Source organism: Podarcis muralis, chromosome 2 (assembly GCF_964188315.1).
Source record: "Podarcis muralis chromosome 2, rPodMur119.hap1.1, whole genome shotgun sequence".
NCBI lineage: Eukaryota > Metazoa > Chordata > Lepidosauria > Squamata > Lacertidae > Podarcis > Podarcis muralis.
Window position 1 is genome coordinate 104,699,691 of NC_135656.1, and position 20,425 is coordinate 104,720,115.

At 47.2% G+C, this 20,425-nt stretch overlaps 1 protein-coding gene across 1 annotated transcript in view; it reads right to left on the bottom strand.

Moving 5' to 3' along the window:
• Positions 1–20,425, bottom strand: part of IL17RC (interleukin 17 receptor C) — a 35,499-nt gene that overhangs the window by 6,915 nt on the left and 8,159 nt on the right. The window contains exons 5-15 of the mRNA XM_028719694.2: positions 20,065–20,177; positions 16,609–16,726; positions 16,463–16,507; positions 11,941–12,086; positions 10,752–10,811; positions 8,886–8,949; positions 8,198–8,385; positions 6,556–6,606; positions 4,359–4,404; positions 3,436–3,566; positions 3,253–3,312 (exon numbers count right to left, since the gene is read on the bottom strand). Coding sequence (XP_028575527.2) covers positions 3,253–3,312; positions 3,436–3,566; positions 4,359–4,404; positions 6,556–6,606; positions 8,198–8,385; positions 8,886–8,949; positions 10,752–10,811; positions 11,941–12,086; positions 16,463–16,507; positions 16,609–16,726; positions 20,065–20,177 — 1,022 coding nt within the window. The remainder of the gene's footprint in view (positions 1–3,252; positions 3,313–3,435; positions 3,567–4,358; positions 4,405–6,555; positions 6,607–8,197; positions 8,386–8,885; positions 8,950–10,751; positions 10,812–11,940; positions 12,087–16,462; positions 16,508–16,608; positions 16,727–20,064; positions 20,178–20,425) is intronic.

Consider the following 20,425-nt stretch of genomic DNA (forward strand, 5'->3'; position numbering starts at 1 on the left):
CTCACAATCACCCTTGCAAGCTGGTGCCTCTGGCCTCGTTCTCCTAAGGAAAATGTCACTGCGTGCCACTGCCACCGGCAGCCATGAATAGTTAGCAAGAAATATTTCTGCTTCCTCTTTCTCCATGTGTCTGTTTAGGAGATACAGCCTCCACAAGATGTATTGGAATAGATGATATAAGTTTGGACCGGCAAATAAACTTTGGGTTGTGGGAGTGGGGTGTGTGGCCTTCAAACCTCCCTCTTCTCGGGCTAGGAAGATGCCCAGAGTGTAAAAGCCTGCCCAACTGAGGATTTTAAAGGCACAGACTGGGTTGGTTGGCAGGCGCTAGCCCAGGCAAAGGCAAACTCGGCCCTCCAGATGCTTTGGGACTACAGTTCCCATCATCCTTGACCACTGGTCCTGTTAGCTAGGGATCATGGGAGTTGTAGTCCCAAAACATCTGGAGGGCCGAGTTTGCCTATGCGTGGGTTTGTCAGGAGCTTGAGTAGGACCCTGACAGAGACACATGCCCGACTGGCATGTTCTCTCCCTCCTGGTTGATCGTTCGGGAGCTTCAAAAGCTTTCTTCAGCCCTAACATCACAGCGACTGATGCCAACAGACATCGGCACACTTAGGGATCCGCAGAGTCTTCGCAGCTTGCCTGACAGACCTCAGCAACTCAGCATTTCGGCTAATCTACTTTATTTACGTATTAACACACATGGAACACTGCAACATGGCTCCCTCACTCTCTAGCATCAGACAGCAAAGAGAAAAAAAGAACAAAGGACAACAGTCCCACTTCATGGAACACAGTGACACAAACATCCTGTCTCCGTCACTTCCCACTTTGTGGAGTCAAAACATACTGTCATGTGACAGACAACAATCCCATGACTCCAATCACGGAGCAGGAATTCTAACAGGGCTAGCTCAATCTCTGCCTTCCAAAGCTCTCCTTTCTCAGCGAGGCTGCACAGCTCTGGACGGCCCTTCTGCTTGGAAGCTCTTGAAGGTGTGGATTGAGTTGACCGCCAGCCAAATTGTTCCATGCCTTCAGAGTTTCCCTTTCTTAGCAAGAGGCTGCTCAATGCAAGGCTGCCTCTCTGCTAAGAGCACAACTCTATGGTGGGGTGGTGGTTTTTGGAGCAGTGCAATTCCCCACTGTTGTTCTGAACAAAGTGGGCATAGGATTCGGCGGCTACTGCACCAGTATAAAGCCAGGGAATCTCTGTCCCTGATGTAGATAAGATGGTAAACAGGTTTCTGCACACCTACAGCCATGTCCCAAGCTGTGTTCACGTCCCAAAGCCTTTGTCATATGATCAACCATTAAACCAGTGTGTGTTTAAGATAACCTCACAAACCAAATGTTTCTAAAGAGTGCCAAAGTATGCATTAAAATACCTAAAAGGAACAAGGTGCTTTTATAAAGAATGATACAGATGGAGCAATTAGCCAATGACTAACAAGAGTAACAGAACAATGTTTCCAGTGACTCCATCACGGGAGAAGAAAATGGCAAAACTAATTACAAAGAGCCTCCAGACTCTCAGCATTCTGTGAGAGGGTTTCAAGCACACGCTGGGAAATTTCAGTTTGCACAATTAAAGGTGGATTAAAGCACTCTGCCTCTCTTGTGCTGCAAATCCACTTAAAAAACAAACAGGTTTTTTGTGTTTTGAAAAGTGATGTGGAGATGCACGGAAAAGTGGGGGGTGAACGAATGACTCGTGGGAAGACGTGTCAATCCGAACGAATGCTCGCTGTCATAAGACCGCCCCAAGACAAATATGAACAAATGCTTAATCAAGACCAGACAGAGGATCCCTCCAGGCATCCTGATCATCATGCATTCATGGTGGTTTATGTGCAATCCTGCTTTCAACACTCTTTTGAGCCTGCAGAAGTTACAGGGCAGGCATACAGTTTCCAATCAGTGTGCATCCCATGATTTTCTGCTGTAACTTTTTATACCACAAATGCCTGAGATGGGCGAGTCCCATTTTTGTTACACTCTAGTGCAAGAGTTACACAGTGACACGGGTGGCACTGTGGTCTAAACCACAGAGCCTAGGGATTGCCGATCAGAAGGTTGGCGGTTCGAATCCCCGCAACTGGGTGAGCTCCCATTGCTCGGTCCCAGCTCCCACCAACATAGCAGCTTGAAAGCACATCAAAGTGCAAGGAGATAAATAGGTACCACTCCAGCGGGAAGGTAAATGGCGTTTCTGTGCTCTGCTCTGGTTCGCCAGAAGCGGCTTAGTCATGCTGGCCGCATGACCCGGAAGCTGTTTGTGGACAAATGCCGGCTCCCTCGGCCTATAGAGTGAGATGAGCACTGAAACCCCGATAGTTGTCCACGACTGGACCTAATGGTCAGGGGTACCTTTACCTTTACCTAGTGCAAGAGCAGCCCTCCTGGTGGCAGTAATGTGATAACACTGGGAAAGAAGCACCAGCCAATGTTCTGTGGAAGGTGCACTATAAATCCATCATGAATGCACTAGGATTGAGTCCATGACATGTTGCAGAACATGCTCACAATAAGAACCATTGGTCCAAAGGGTCATAGAATCGGAGAACTGTACAGTTGGAAAGGCGCCCAACCCCCTGCCACACAGGAATCTCATCTAAAGCATCCAAGACAGTCTCTGTGCAAGCAAATCATGATGTATGTTCATTCAATAGGTCTTCTGGAGGAGTCAGCTCTCTCAGGAGCTCGCCCTACACTCGAGTAGGACCCTGGTAGAGACACATGCCCAACTGGCATGTTCTTTCCCTCCTGGTCGATCATTCGGGAGCTTCAAAAGCTTTCTTCAGCCCAAACATCACAGCGACCGATGCCAACAGACATTGGCAAACTTAGGGATCCGCAGAGTCTTCGCAGCTTGCCTGACAGACCTCAGCAACTCAGCATTTTGGCTAATCTACTTTATTTATGTATAAACACACACAGAGCACTACAACGTGGCCCCCCTAATTGATACAGCTGGAGCAATTAGTCATTAGCCAATGACTAGCAAGAGTAGCAGAACAATGTTTCCAGTGACTCCATCAGGGGAGAAGAAAATTGCAAAACTAATTACAAAGAACCTCCAGACTCTCAGCATTCTGTGAGAGTCAAAACATACACCATTGTGTGATAAACAAAAATCCCATAACTGCAATCACGGAGCAGGAATTCTAACAAGCTCAACACCATCCAACATGTGGCAATTCCTAAAGGCATGCCCTCCCTCTTCCTGACACTCGTCCCCGCACTCACCTTCGTGCACTCTCCTGACTGCAAGTCCTTCTGCAGGGCGACCTCCAGATTCCCATTTCCCTGTGGAGAACAGGGAAAAGAATATGCAGTGAGTGCTGCACAGCTACACCCCCCACCTCCACCCTATAGAACAGCATCTGAACCATAGCAGGAGGGAAAAAAGAGTGGCAGTCCAGGACTTACTGTGCTGGCAGCTTGAGCAATGGGGACCCAGGTACCCTCCTCAAAGACATGTGTAGAAGAGCTCCCTTGGGAATGCTCAGTCTTCCGAAGCAGCACATGTTGCTTGGTTTGCCCAGGGCTTTCTGCGGTATCTAGGGGAAGAGAAAAGAAAGCTTCAATGGAAAGCTTGGCCGCAGGATCAGTCTACAGATCTCATCTCTGTTCTTGGGAATATATGAGAAGATAGTCTGATAGTCAAATGGAAATCGCAGGCAGGACTTGAAATACAGACATACCTCGGGTTACAGACGCTTCAGATTGCGCGATTTCGGGTTGCGCACTGCGCCGAACCCGGAAGTACCAGAACAGGTTACTTCTGGGTTTCGGCACATGTGCAGAAGCGCTAAATCGCACATTGTGCATGCGCAGAAACGCCGAATGGCAACCCGCACATGCACAGATGCGGCGCTGCAGGTGGTGAACGTGCTTCCCACACAGATCACGTTCACAACCCGAGAGTCCACTGTATAAGCAGAGGAAGGAGAATGATAAAAGGAATGTTAATGTAGGATATAGGTTATAGAAATAAGTATTACATTTAAGGCAGCTGATAAAGGATTTGAACAGAAACATCATGGAAGTAAGGACGCGAAGTCAAAACGTTAAGGGAATATTGTATTGAAATAGAACTGAATTTTGTTAACTTGTATGAAAATCAATAAAAATTATGGCGGGGGGGGGGAGGAGAGAGAATATAAGAAGAACCTGCTGGATCAGACCCAAGGCCCATCTAGTCCGGTATTGTGTGGCCGACTCTATGCTTGTGAGAAGTCTGCAATCTGGACATGAGCACAAGAAGCCTGCCATTCCCAGCCACTGCCATTCAAAGCTATGTTAAATACCTCTAGTCTAGTCTGGCGCTCAGAGACCACTGTGGCACCCACCTTCCTGCAGGCAGCTTTGGAGGTAGGTGTTTCCGTTGCTCCTGACCTGCACAAAGGGAAAGCATGGGTCAGTAGGAGGTCCTGTCATGCCCTTGAGATTTTCCTGGAGGCACCTAGCCAGAAATGGAAGGCTAAGGCAGATTTGAAAGACATTGGCACATGGGCTTAATTCTCCCATTGAAACCCATGCGACCAGACACCCTTCTTTTAGCTGGATTGCGCCCCCTCCTTCATTCTTTGAGATCAAAGCAGTAACAATTTGTTGTATATCGAAGTCGCAAAAAGGAAAATCCATGGGCATGACTTCAGGCACATGACACCAGAGGGAGGCTGTGACAAACAGGGCTGTGCCTCTGTGATCTCAGTTGCTGCCGCTTCTAACCAAAGCGTCAAAGTCTAGATTTGAAGCCTGAAGGCACTTCGAAGTTATGGCATTTCTCATCCACTGGGCTTAATCCTACAATTCGCACACACTTCGCCTTGAAAGTATATCACATGGACCTAAAGTGGTTAGACATGTCAGGAGGCAAGATCTAGCTGTGTACTAAATTGCAGGTCTGTTGTTCAGCGGCAGAGCTGGGTTCAATTCCTGGCATCCCCAAGCAGAGCTAGGTAAATACACCTGCCTGAAATCCTGGGATGCTGCTGCCAAGCAGTGAAGCCAACACTGAACTAGATGCATCAATGGTTTTACTTGGTAGAAGGCAATTTCATGCGGGCCTGTTCTTCTAAGCCAACCTGAGTTTTCTGCTTTTAAGCACAGTGGTTCCTTGGTTCTCAAACTTAATCTGTACTGGAAGTCCGTTCCAAAACCAAAGCGTTCCAAAACCAAGGCACGCTTTCCCATAGAAAGTAATGCAAAATGGATTAATCCGTTCCAGACTTTTAAAAACAACCCCTAAAACAGAAATTTAACATGAATTTTACTATCTAATGAGACCACTGATCCATCAAATGAAAGCAATAAAAAATGTACTGCAGTCACACAATCAATCATTCATTCAATCAATCAATCAATCAATCAATCAGTCAGTCAGTAGTTGAACTGAGTTCCACACATTCACAAAAAAAGAGCCACAAAAGCAAAAACGCAAATAAATAGCAAAAACAGACAGACCTCAGCGTAACACTCAAAATGGAAGTGTGGCACTCAAATCGGAAGCATAACACTCAAATTGGAAGCGTAACACTCAAAATGGAGCATGTTCAGCTTCTGAAAAAAAATTGCAAACCAGAACACTTACTTCCAGGTTTGCGGTGTTTGGGTTCCAAGTTGTTTGAGTACCAAAGCTGTTGAGAACCAAGGTACCACTGTATCTCACTGAAAAAGAATCCGTACAAAAGAGATAACAAGAAAACAGGTCACTTGCCTTTCCTTCTTCCCAAGGCGAACACCACCACAGTCCTAAATTGATTCAGTAAACGTACGGCCTCCATTTACACGGCAGCACCTTAGGACCCAGCCCCAATGGAAAATGGAAACAGAGAGGGACTTCCAGACTGTCACTATTTTCAGGTGGAGCTCAGTAACATACTGGCAAATTCAGGTTGCACAATTTGGAAATCTTGCGCAGCAAAAAACCTCTCTCCCCCCCGTATACCCTGACTGGACATTTTGTGATAAGGAAATTGAAGACAGGAGGTGGAGAGATCAGGCCACCTTTACAGCAGAGGTTGGCAATTAAAGTGAACAGGACACTGCCCCATCAAACTCAATCTGCCCCCGTCAGCCCCCTGATCTGCAGACCTGCCTGCTTAGAAATAGTCCAGGGGGCTGGCAGCTTCCTCCTCCTCGGTTCAGTTCTGTCCTTGTAGACCCACGCAGGGAGGAGATTGGGGGCAAAACTAGAAGCAGGTGGCCCTGCCTGTCATTGGCTCTTTGGCATCACCTCCTATTGGTCTCCCTGCCTTCTGCCCCCCTACCAGTCCCCATGGCTGACCAACCACCACTACACCTTTGCCACCTGAAGGAATCACTCTAGTAAGGAAATTCTCTTTGGTCTCTTTCTCTGCGGGTCACTATAAAAAATGAGCTCCAGATAAGAACAGTGAAAGAGGAGCCCAATCCTGACTTTCAAAATGCCTTAAGACAGCAGGCCAACATTATGCAGGACCGCAGGAAGCTGGACAATAGAGGCTTAGCCATTGTTCTTGAATGGATTGTAATTACGTGGATTGTGAATTACGTGGGTCCTACCTGCACACAGAGGTTGGGGTGGGGTGTCAGTCCTGGGAACTCCTGCGGCACCTAAGAGGTTTGGGAAGAGTTTGTTACAGTCACAAAACTCACAGCTCACTTGCACATTCATCCGTGCCCATGTCTTCACCACCAACCCAGCCACTACCCATCGGAAGGGAACTCTGGTGCAAATGCCTCAGACCCCTCGCGCTTTAGGCCTGCTGTCAGATGCTCTTGGTTTGAAGGGCTGCTTCTTATCCCAGCACACCACAGCCCCGTAACACAGGAATGAGGAACCAGGGGCCCTATAATGTTGTTGGACTCCAACTCCTATCAGCCCCAACTGATAGGGCCAATAGTCGGGGGGGGGGCAGTCGTCCCAGGACAACTGGAGGGCGCCAGGCTCCCCCATCCCAGCTGTAACACGTAGATGTCCCATAATGTCCACATTTCCACAGAACGCAGGTGGGTGATCTGCAGCTCTGGGGCTGATGTGGTCCTCAGCCTGAGCTCGAAAGCCCTCTGCAAGTGACAAGACTTCTCACTAGGAGCTCACTGTAAGCCAAGTTAATGGCAATCAAACACTCTTCTTTCTTTCTGAGGCCTGGGAACCTGTACAAAGTAGTAACTCCAACCTTCCCACCCAGGCCATACCTCCGAGTTAGTTCTCCAACAACTGGCCTCCTGAGTCACCACCACCTTTTCACTTAAATGGGCCATGGGCCGGATATTTAATTGATCGTGTCTACATCACGGGTGGCACTGTGGTCTAGACCACAGAGCCTAGGGCTTGCCAATCAGAAGGTTGGTGGTTCGAATCCCCGTGACAGGGTGAGCTCCTGTTGCTCAGTCCCTGCTCCTGCCACCCTAGCAGTTTGAAAGCACGTCAAATTGCAAGTAGATAAATAGGTACCGCTCCGGCGGGAAGGTAAACAGGGTTTCCGTGAGCTGCTCTGGTTCGCTAGAAGCGGCTTAGTCATGCTGGCCACATGTCCCAGAAGCTGTACACCAGCTCCCTTGGCCAATAAAGCAAGATGAGCGCCGCAACCCCAGAGTCGTCCGCAACTGGACCTAAGGGTCAGCTGTCCCTTTACCTTACATCACATAAGCAGCCTGAAACCTAGACCCTCCAAGTGTCCCCTTATTTTCCAGGGTTTTACAGAAGCCATCCCGGTTTCTGATTTGATCCCGGAATGTCCTGCTTTGCCTTAAAGGTAAAGGCCTTAAAAAGGTAAAGGGACCCCTGACCATTAGGTCCAGTCACGGACGACTCTGGGGTTGCGCGCTCATCTCCGGCATCCCTATTTCCATTGGAGTGTATGGACCCCCGAGAGCCAAGTAGATAAGTAACTATCCAGCCTTTAGAAGACATCTGCAAGCAGCCCTGTATAGGGAAGTATTTTTTTAAAATGTTTTATGTTTTATTGTGTTTTTACATATGTTGGAAGCTGCCCAGAGTGGCTGGGGCAACCCAGTCAGATTGGTGGGCTATTATTATTATTATTGTTGTTGTTGTTGTTGTTGTTATTGAATAGGATGTCCCTATTTTCATTGGAAGAATTTTGGAGGGTCTGGAGACTTACTGGGCTCCACACAATCCACACTTGCCATCTCGCCCACATCTCCTTTCCCCGCCCCACTTGCTCCTTGCTCTACTCACTTGTGGGGTGAGGGCCAGGTTCAGCTGGGGGTGCAGTGGGTGGCAAGAGGCATCGGGTGTCCCCCTCCAGCAGGGAACCAGCTCCCCTGGGAGGTCGCACGGTGCAGAGAGAGAGCAGGTCAGCGTCCCCTCAAAGGCTTTAATTTTCAGATGGCTCTGTTCCCAGGCCCTGGACAAGGCCTCAGCATCTGGAACAGGAAGTCAAGTCTTTGTCATAACAGGCGAGAATGTCCTTCATACACACCGTCCGCTCTCCCTCCCAAAGTACACATAACCATGGCAAGTCCTCCTCTGTCAACATGTTCAGGGCTGGCCTAGGACAGTTTGCTGCCTGAGGTGAAGAACAAGATGTCAAAACCACCCCCTTCTCCCCACACTTGGTACAAAAAGATGCCTGCTAAATCCTGCTTTGGCCAGCATCCCTCACCACACCTGATGGTAACAGGTTGGCCTAGGGCAGGTGACAGAAAGAAGTCTACCTGAGACACACACACACACACACGAGACCTTCAACACCACCTTGAGACTCCCTGCACTTCAGTGGCTTCCTGCCACCTGAGGTAGATGTTCCCTTCTGCCTAATGGTATGACTGGCCCAGAAGAACACACCCCAAGTTAATGCTAACATTTTCACTTTTTGAAATCCTGGGTCCGATGTGGAATGGATTTTTTTTAAAAAAACGCATACCGCTTGAAAAGGGGCACAGGTGAGTTCGGGGCGAATCTTCTTGGCTTCCGACGTTGGGCCAGACCTATGAACACAATACCCAATAGAATAAGAGGCCAAATGCGAGGAAGATGTGCAGCCGTGTGTGTGATGGGGGCGGGGAGAGAAATCACTTGGTGAATGGCTATGCACATGCAGCTTACCACATGGTGTTCTCAGCCATTACGCTTGTTCTCAAGGCCATTTGGGTGAAAGTACAGTCGTACCTTGGTTTTTGAGTGCCTTGTGACTCAAACGTTTTGGCTCCAGAATGCTGCAAACTCGGAAGCGAGTGTTCTGGTTTGTGAACTTTTTTTGGGAGCTGAACGTCCGACGCAGCTTCCGCAGCTTCCAATTGAGTGCAGGAAAGTCCTGCAGCCAATCGGAAGCCGTGCTTTGGTTTTCAAACGTTTTCGGGAAGTCGAACTGACTTCCGGAACGGGTTCGAGAACCAAGGTAAGACTGTAACTTGTAAACCAGCCCTTAAGTCCTGGAAATAACCACGGCTCAAACCAGTGCACCATTTAGGGACTTGCATCACCAGGTCTGAGGTATTCCAAAAACGCTCTTACTCATGAAGAAATTGCAAAAAAAAGTAAAAAAAAAGTATAAGGACTTACTCTGATAAATTGCTATGTGAAATGATTCATGTATGAAAACTGGGATTAAAATTCTGTTAAAAAATCAGGGTTCTAGTCAGACTTAAACCTTAACCCACTATTTTAGGACATTAGCAGCTGGGCCATAGTCAAATCAAACTTGTCGCAGGTGACAGTGCTGGGCGGCAATCTGGTAATAATAATATAATAATAATAATTTATTATTTATACCCCGCCCATCTGGCTGGGTTTCCCCAGCCACTCTGGGCGGCTTTCAACTGAATATTAAAAACAGTACAGCATCAGACATTAAAAACTTCCCTAAAGAGGGCTGCCTTCAGTTGTCTTTTAAAAGTAAAATAGCTGTTTATCGCTTTGACATCTGGTGGGAGGGCGTTCCACAGGGCAGGCGCCACTACCGAGAAGGCCCTCTGTCTGGTTCCCTGTAACCTTACTTCTCGCAATGAGGGAACCGCCAGAAGGCCCTCGGCGCTGGATCTCAGTGTCCGGGCTGAACGATGGGGGTGGAGACGCTCCTTCAGGTATACTGGACCGAGGCCGTTTAGGGCTTTAAAGGTCAGCACCAACACTTTGAATTGTGCTCGGAAACGTACTGGGAGCCAATGCAGATCTCTCAGGACCGGTGTTATATGGTCCCGGCGGCCACTCCCAGTCACCAGTCTAGATGCCGCATTCTGGATTAATTGCAGTTTCCGGGTCACCTTCAAAGGTAGCCCCACGTAGAGCGCGTTGCAGTAGTCCAAGCGGGAGATAACTAGAGCATGCACCACTCTGGCAAGACAGTCTGCGGGCAGGTAGGGTCTTAGCCTGCATACCGGGTGGAGCTGGTAGACAGCTGCCCTGGACACAGAATTAACCTGCGTCTCCCATCAACCTGGTGGCTCTCCCATTCCCCAGCAAGCATGGCCAAGGTTCAGGGGTGATGGGAGCTGTAGTTCAACAATATCTGGAGGACCACAAGTTTCCCACCGTGATAATAATGTGAGGACGGGTATGGCTTAGAACATTGCAACTGCATCGCGCATTTAATGCATGCTGAAAGCGACCGGCTTCCTGCAAAGAATCCTGGGAACTGTAGTTAGTTAGGAATGTTGGGTGTTGTGACTCTGCAAGGATAAACTACCATTCCCAGGATTCTCTGGGGGAAGGCATACACTTATTTAAAGTTAAACGTGCATCGGGTGTATAGCGAGGGGGGAAACTTTGTGGTGTGTGTAAAAATCCTTACCTCCACGCAGAGACAGGGTAACACCTGGTCGATAGGCAAGCTCACATTCTCGTTTCCGGTCTAAATACAAGACAGGGAAGTGACGTGAGTGGGAGCAGCTTAGAGAGAAAAAGCCTGCCTGGTCTCAAATTCTTCCTGCCCCTAGAAACTGTTATAAGAATTCTAAGGTCCCAAATATAAAATAAACGTTCATAAATGTACAAGGCAAACACATACATAAGTATATAAACCATGTGTCTGAAATAGTACAGAAGAGCAATCCTGAAGCCATTTTGACTCTCCCAAACCATTTTGACCTCAAATATTTCTCTGCAAGGAGGAAGGAAATGGGCAAGCCTCTTCATTGCCTTTTGCTTACCTGTCTTAAGGTAAGGGCGTATTTGTGTATGAATAGGATGAGCCAGTGACCTGGATTCAGGAATTAAAGTATTAACCATCACAAATGAATGGCCAGACTGCCCAGGTAATGCAAACAGGTACGATTATCAGATCCTGGCAGACAGGATTTCTGCCTCCTTCTGTGATGTATGTATGATGTTTTGTGGGGTTGGTCTTGGGCTACAGGGTGGGCAATTTCAAAAGTCTATATAAGGGCTTGCGCACCATCGTTCAGGGTTCTCTCCTCCCTCCTGCGTGTGGTGAGTGGAGACAGGCTTAAAAGGTAAAGGTAAAGGGACCCCGACCATTAGGTCCAGTCATGGCCGACTCTGGGGCTGTGGTGCTCATCTCGCTTTATTGGCCGAGGGAGCCGGCGTACAGCTTCCGGGTCATGTGGCCAGCATGACTAAGCCCCTTCTAAGTAAGACAGGCTTACTAGCTGCTTTTGCGCCCCAATTTTCTCTGGTTGGCCTCTGTTATTTTCTCCTACCAATAACTAACTTAAGGACTCTAAGATACCCCATAAGGGGAAAGGAGCAGTTTTTTCTTATAACAACAGCATTAGGATAAGAAATTTAGTGAAATGTATGACTGACTGCACATCTCTTTTTGGGTTTGAAACAGCGGGAAGGAATTCAACATCAGGCCAAGGCAATTGTTCCCTCAAGGTAAGTATTTAGGCTTCCCAGACAGAATATGACCCCCCCCCATCTCTTCTCCTGCTTTTCTGGGGGTTCTTCTGAGGAGGAGGAGGAGGAGGAGGAGGAAGAGCATTCAGCTCAGCTTCTCGGCGGAGTCTTCTTCTGCTCACCAGCAATTTAGGTGCGTCTTCCCCCAGCTCTTTGAATGCATTCGTCTGATTCAGATACAGCCACATGGAAAAGCGCTGTCCCTCAGGGATGTCCGACACACGCAGCACTGCCTTGTCTAACTTCCTGGAGACCTCCAGTCTGGGCACTGCAGGAGAGAGGAGGCGGCCATGAATACGCTACATAAATTCACACTTTAGAGAAAACAGCAAGTTAAGTAGCGACATGATACAAGTTTATAAAATTATTCGTGGCATGGAGAAAGCGGGTAGAGGTCTATTTGTTTTTTAATCCCTCTCGCAAAACACTAGAAATTGTGGACATCCAGCGAAGCTTAGTTTTCTCTAAACTAAGAAGTCCCAAATTCTGTAACCTGTCCCCCCAGAGGAGTCGCTTCATCTCCTTCATCTTGGTTGGCTCTTAGTGCGGACCCAGGAGATCGAATCTGAGCGTCCACGGCTGCCACCCGCCATAAACCACCATTGGCAGGATTGGCAGCAACCAAGGAAAAAGCACACCAAGCACTCAGGCCAATTCAATAGTCAATAGTAACAAAAAGTAATCCATTCAAAAGATTACAAGATCAAATAGAGATTACAAACTCTAACAGAGATTACACGTAGTTGTTATCCATTTTCTACGTTTCTCAAGGATAACAACTATGTGTGGGTAAATCAACGTGTATCTTGAGCTTTTCTGTGCATATATTTATCCGAAAGTCTTCAAACTTACAAATTTCAAACTTAAAAATTACCGTAGATTCCGGTGTATTAGGCGACTGGGCGTATTGGACGACCCCCCCAAATTAGCAGCTGCAATTTGGGGATTTGTTTTATAAGCCCAGTTACCTGGGGGGGGGGGCGGGCGGGCTCTGCTCTGCGCCACCCACACCCAGCGTATAAGACGACCCCTGACTTTTTAACCTCTTTTCCGGGGTTAAAAAGTCACCTTATATGCCGGAATCTACAGTAGCTGATGAAGGTGAATACATCGAAACAGGGCCCTGTCCTGGTTTCCAATGCATAATTTGACTTCTGCTCTATGATTGAAACTGAGTCTCCATCTGCAAGCTGATAAATTATAAGGATCAACATTACTGTCGAGTGAAAAAGAGAAAATCTTTGTAACGACTTATTGTGTTATACATATCTCTTTGAGTTTGAGTTTGTAATCTCTATTTGAGTTTGTAATCTTCATCAGAATACGTACTTTTGAATGGATTAGTTTTTGTTACTATTGACTATTGAATTGTGAGTAGGGACCTCTCCCACTATTAAAACTTACATTGGCCTGAGTTCTTGGTGTGCTTTTTTCTTGGTATACAGTATTTAATAACGAGGACTGGCAGCAACAGCAGCTGATATGCTTGTGATAATATCTTGTTCTCTCGTTAATTGCGCTGTTTTAAATGCACATGTTATACTTGACTTCCTTTAGTCATGTTTTATTTGGAAACGTTTAAGATTTCTTTTCATTAACATTTCCGCGTTAAATGTGCATTCTGTACTTGAACTCCTTCGTAACATTTTATTTTGAAATCTTTAAGATAATATTTTAGTTTAATTATGTTGCTTTGAATATATATATTAAATTCATTCAGTAATGTTTTATTCTGGGTTGTTTTATTTATTTATTTATTTATTTATTTATTTAAAAGCCAGGCAGCACCCACGGGTCTCAAACCGCTGAAAGTGATTGAAGGGTCCAAGCAATACGTTGGTCGATGGAACCGCTGGGCTGAGCTGGCTCCTTGGTTGTTTTATTTATGTTTCAATGTATTGCAAACCATTCTGAGATTTTTGAAATGGATGATTATTATTATTATTATTATTATTATTATTATTATTATTATTTTGGTGGACCTTTTCCAATTGCAAGATCCTTTTTGATGTGAGACGACCAGAAAAGTATACACTGTACAACTGTGGTTGCACCACAGATTTGTATAATGGCATTATGATAGCAGCAGTTTTATTTTCATTCCTTTCCTAATGATCCCTCGTGTTGATGACACTCAGCAGTGGAAGTGCTGGACCAGTGTCTTGCCTCAGTAATGAACTGGATGAGAACCAACAGACTGAAGCTCAAATCCAGACAAGACCGAGGCACTGTTAGTGGGTGGTTCCCTAGACCAGATGGCTGGGAGGTTGCCTGCTCTTCTTGCACTTTCTCTGAAGGAGCAGGTTTGTAGCTTGGGGGTACTCCTGGATCCTTTGCTGTCGCTCGAGGCTCAGGTGGCCTCAGTGGCCTGGAGTGACTTCCATCAGCTTCGGCTGGTGGCCCAGCTACGCCCAGTGGTGGAGCTTCATGACAGGGATAGCCTAACTACCGTTGTCTATGCTCTGATAACCCCAAGGTTAGATAACTGCAATGCGTCATACGTAGGGCTGCCTCTGAAGATGGTTCAGAAACTTCAGCCGGTGCAGAATTCAGTGGCAAGTTGCTCACTAGGAGCAAGACAGTTTGAGCATATTACACCGATTCTGGTCCGACTGCACTGGCTACCAATTAGTTTCTGGGCCCAATTCAAAGTGCTGGTTTTGACTTATAAAGCCTCAAACGGCTCAGGACCACAATACAGTGGTACCTCTGGTTACGAACTTAATTCCTTCCAGAGGTCCATTCTTAACCTGAAACTGTTCATAACCTAAGGTACCACTTTAGCTAATGGGGCCTCCCGCTGCCACTGTGCCGCCAGTGTTTTCATCCTGAGGTAAAGTTCTTTACCCGAGGTACTACTTCTAGCTTAGCGGAGTCTGTAACCTGAAGTGTTTGTAACCTGAGGTGTTTGTAACCCGAGGTACCACTGTACCTCAAGGACCGCCTCTTTCTATATGGACCTACCCGGACCCTGAGATCATCTTCCGAGACCCTTCTTCGTGTGCCTCCTCCTCAAGAGGTCCGGAGGGTGGCAACACGAGAACGGGCCTTCTCTGCAGTGGCTCCCCGTCTGTGGAACGCTCTCCCCAGGGAAGTTCGCCTGGCGCCTTCATTATACACCTTTAGGCACCAGGCAAAAATGTTCCTTTTAAACCAGGACTGCGGTTGATTTGATTGACATTTTAGGCCCTTTTTTAATGTGGTGGGAGGTTTTTTTGGGGGGAGGGGGGTTATTGGGTTGTTGTTTTTATTTTGATTATGTATTTTGTGGTTTTATATTTTGATTTTATTCTGTGATCAACACTGAAACCTCCGGGTAAAGGGCAGTACTGTATATAAATTCAATAAACAATAATAAGAATGATTTGCCTTTTTCACAGCGGTCGCAAACTGGATCAGCGTCTTCCCCTGTTACAAATTTTACAGATGTCAGATCGTTTCTTTAGTCACTGGAATTGTGCCTGTAAGCACCTCTGTCCCAGTTCGCAGAGTTCACCTGCTCCATGCAGGTTACTCCCAAATTACGCAAACAGGACACATTTTACAAAACGGACATTCGTTTCCAAGTATTCATCAAGCACAGACATGGCATTTTCAAACTTCTCTCTGTGTGGACTTTTATGTCACAGAGTCTGCAATTGTGAGTAATATGAACGTGCTATTTAAGAATGAAAGCTGGGGTTCTCTGAAAGCAGGATTCCAGAGCCCGCACTGGATACGCACCAAATTCCACTCTTGCACAGTCATCTTTCCCCTGACTAATAAAATTTGAATTACGTGGTACTGCTTTGCCTGTATGAAGGTTAACGTATCAGGGTTACGACATGAGTCCTTAATATGCAGAAAACCAGAAAGCTGCACTACACAAACTTTGGACCTCATTCAAGGTGTTGTTCCACTTTTACTCAGAGTAGAAGCAATGAAATTAATGGCTGTGACTAGGTTAGCTCCATTTGGACCAACTGCGAGTAGAATTTACTTGGATACAACAAGGTGGCTGGGACAACCCTCCTGTCCATCACCTGATGCCCCTATGACATCAGACGATGGACAGGTGAGTTATCCCAATCGCCTGCCAACGTCCCTGGCAAAGTGCCTCCCAAGCACCTGGCAACCAGCTGGTTGTTGGTTGCCTAGGAACCAACCAGGGGCTTTGCCAGCATTGGGCTGGTAAACCTGGTTCTTACAGGGATTGGCTGTGTGGTCAAGTTCCCCACAGGAAACTCATCTGCACAGTTGATAAAGCAGGCTTGAACTCACCTGGCTTTAACCCTGCTATATTCAGAGATTGACCGCACAGGGAACCTGGTTGTGTAGCCAACCTGCTCCTGATGTGACAAAGGATGTCAGATTTGGAGCAGACTGGCACCGTTTGCAGGAAGTGGTCTCCAGGCCTAACTGTGACTCAGGTTGGGCCAAATTTGTCCTGAGGGCTGGAATGTTCCTCAGCCCTTTCCTTGTTGGACCTTTGGTTTTGACCCAGAAAAGAGTTGGTTTTAGCCTTAGGAAAGGTTGCCGCCGTGAGAATGTTTTGAACGAAGCTCAGATCCCTATCAATCGAGCCACAGGGAGTTTGGCTGGCTCTGGCTGGTGCCTGCGTCAGGGCCGCGGCACTGATAAGAAGTCGGTGGCATTGCTACATACCTTGGCAGAGGCGGATGGCATCTTTTGCTCTGTGCCAGGTGCAGTCTGTGGGAAGAAAACACAGAAGGAAGGCCTGGAGGTTGGTTGGCTGCTCTGCTCCATTTCCTCAGCTGCTCACTTTCAGAGCAGGCCTGAAAAGCACTTACCTGGCCCAGAGTGCGTCTTCCGCAAGGGTTGTGCAAACTGATAGTGGGGATGGGTGAATGCCATGATATGCAACTCCCCACTGAGAGCCACCGGGAAGCAGTCAAACTGGAGAGAGCCCTGGGAAGGAAGGGGGCAGGAGTGTTAAAGGTGAAAGGAGCACACACACCCCTCTCTTTCTCTCTCACACACTATCACGCCCACAGACAGGAACACCACCACTGCCTCCTCAAAGTGTCACCTCCCACCATCACCACTGGGGTGGGAGGTTGGACCTGCCTGCAGTCCTGCTGCTTATCTGGGGCTACTGCTTCAATGGTCTCCCCAAACACTGGTCCCCATTGCTTAGCGCCCTGACAGTGCAAGGGAGGCTGGATAGAGCAGCTTAGCTGGAGAGGGAGCGAAGCTCTGCGGCTGTGGCTCATTAAACGTTTTGTGTGTACTGCTGCTCCAGACACCATATTGTTGATGATCATTTGATGTGGAGGGGCTCTTGAAATTGTTTGGAGGGCATGCGGGCAGCCAGTCAGCCACCCCTGCCACAGAAGGCTCTGAGGGCCTTCTGGTGGTTCCCTCACTGCGAGAATTGAGGTTACAGGGAACCAGGCAGAGGGCCTTCTCGGTGGTGGCGCCAGTCCTGTGGAACGCCCTCCCGTCAGATGTCAAGGAAATAAACAACTATCTGACTTTTAGAAGACATCTGAAGGCAGCCCTGTTTAGGGAAGTTTTTAATGTTTGATGTTTTATTCTGTTTTTAATCCATTGGGAACCACCCAGAGTGGCTAGGGAAACCCATCCGGATGGGCAGGGTATAAATAATACATCATTATTATTATTATTATTATTAGTAGTAGTAGTAGTAGTAGTAGTATTACGGCAGAAATTGCAGCTCTATGGCCCACCAATTAAGGTCAGCTAAAACGGCATCCAAAATGCGTTTGTATATAAGTGGGGCTTAATATATCTTGCAATTTTTGCAACCACACTCTGCAGAATTTAGCATTTTCAAGGGACCCGGTTGTCCTTTATCAAAAGGCAAGTGTCTAGCCCTCGAAGATAAGATGCTTTCTGGAGTGTGGGCAACTCCACACTGAAAGAGCACCCCCCCCTCCTGAATTTTTTTTAGGAAAAATAGGAACTGCAGTTTGCCCTTCACAGAACTACAATTCCCAGCACCCTTGGCAAACTATATTTCCCAGGATTCTCCAGGGGCAGTCATGTTCTTTAAATGTATGGTGTGTGAGGATGATTCGCAGCAGGTTTGCCATGCATGAGCTGGCCCCAGTGCTCTGCATAGCTACTGAAAACTAGCAGACGGAGTTAGCGTGGAATAATGGTTATGGTTTCAAACTAAGGCCAAGGAGATCCAAGTTTAAATTCCCACAGCACCATGAAGCTCACAGGCTGACCTTGGATCCATAGCTGTCAACGTTTTCCTTTTTTAAAGGGAAATTGCCTTATTCCGAGTAGGATTCCTCGCAAGAAAAGGGAAAAGTTGACAGCTATGCTTGGATCTGTTAGTCTCTCTCCACTTTTTCTCCTGGGGTTCATATTAGGATAAAAAGAAGAGAACTACATATGCCTCCTTGAAGGAAAGGAGGGATGAAAATGCAGTAATAATGCAGAACCTAGTATGAAAGGGGGGGGGGCAAGGATTTCCATTTATACACTTTATGGAATACCCATCTCTGCATAGGGGTAGGGCAAAGGGAGGAACTGAACTTGTGGTCAGACTGATTTAGTGGTAGATTAGGGTTCTCTGCCTGTCTGCAGCCGAAACCGGCTCTGCAAGTCAAGTGCCAGGGAGCAAAACAGAGCTTGCATTCCTCCCTCAATCCCTCCCTCCTTCTCATCTATTTCACTAGACAAACACCAGTTTCTTTATGGGCTGGTTCATCATGGAGCCCTACCTCACCGCGAATCCAGATTCCTGTGGTTCGAAAGCAATCTCAGTAGTTTCCACATGTGCATATTTGGATTTGACCCAATCCATTGTTTCATGTCCTGGCATACAAGTAGGTGTTTTTAACCCTGCACGGTCACTGACTAGTTCATTCCATTCGCCGAACCATGGCAGTACAAAAGGGGCACACACACAGCTTTCTGTTTACCTGCACATTCCCCCCCCCCTTTTTTTAAATAAAAGACTATTTTGTTTCACTGACCCCCCCCTCCCCCAGTGAGTATGTGCAAGTACCTATTTATTTATGTGCATGGGTCTTGTTTTAAATTTCCTCCTTCAGATAAGCACTGAAGCAGAGATCTGATTATAGGTCAGCTTGAGTCTACATCTCACGTCATTTGCTTGCTTTGTTGCTCTTCATTGCACACCTCTGAGGCTTAAAAAGTGAAGGAGGGTGAGTAAGATTGTTTAGCAAGGATCCCTGCATTGCAGGGGATCGGATTAGACGACTTTCAGGGTCCCTTCCCACTCCACACTCCTATGATTTATTTATTTTTAAGTCACCTTCCCAGACACTTGCTTGAAACTCAGTCGTATGAAATTCTGCGTGTGCGCAAACTAGAGGGTACAGGAATAAAGTTACAAAACGGTGTTTATGTTTTCACCACATGCCAGAAGTATGGGTAGGTAAAGGTAAAGGGACCCCTGACCATTAGGTCCAGTCGTGACCGACTCTGGGGTTGCGGCGCTCATCTCGCTTTATTGGCCGAGGGAGCCGGCGTACAGCTTCCGGGTCATGTGACCAGCATGACTAAGCTGCTTCTGGCGAACCAGAGCAGCGCACGGAAACACCGTTTAACCCACTGCGCCACCCACGTCCCATAGAAGTATGGGTACCAGAAAACAAATGAGAAGCGACAATGGATGCTGGGAGCTTGCAAAGCTGCGTGGGAGAAGAGAACATTCAGACATGCCCCCAAGGAAAAGAACGGCAGCGATGGATCCAGTAACCAATTAACAGCAGTTTGGAGTAGGGTTAATTCTAATTTTCAGATTATCCCAGGATACAGGAAATCTGAATTCACTGCTAAAAAGAAATGAGATGGGCACTGATTGAAGGCTCCGTCAGAAGGACAGCGCCTCAAAAAAGGTGCCCCGTTCACATACACAGTAAACTCCAGTGTAAACCATACTTTTCAAGCACATCCAACACACATTTTAAGGGGCATGATTTCCCCCCCAAAAAAATACTGGTAATGGTAGTTTTCCCCTCACAGAGCTATTCTATTCTAGGAAGCTTTTAATGTTTAACTGACCACTGTATTTAATACTTTGTTGGAAGCCGCCCAGAGTGGCTGGAGAAACCCAGCCAGATGGGCAGGGTATAAATAATAAATTCTAAATTCTATTCTACAACTCCCAACACCCTTCGCAAACTACAGTTCCCAGGATTTTGAGTGCTTTGAAACATACGGTGTGGATCCTCCCACTTTTTCTCCATGCTTAAAAATTTTGGATTTCACCAATGGACATTCAATGGGCCCAAATCACTTACCAAATTGCTTCTGTTATGCCAGTCACCACCCCGGGGGAGCAAAACCTTCATAATGGCGCAGTGGGAGGAAGCGTATGTCTCAGCTGAGAGCAGCACGTGCGCCTGCAGGAATCCTGGGAACAGAGGAAGGGAGGGAGTGCAGGGTGTCAGAAGAGGAATGGAAATAAATGCAGATATGGACTCTCGAACTGGAGGACTGGTGCGGCCATCAATGAGGCTTCATGAGGCTGTTTGAGTCATTCCTCACATTCATATAACATGCCATCGAGAATTAATTAGGCTCATAGACTCACAAGAGCTGGAAGGGACCCTGAGGATCATCTAGTCCAACCCCCTGCAATGCAGGAATATGCAGCAGTCT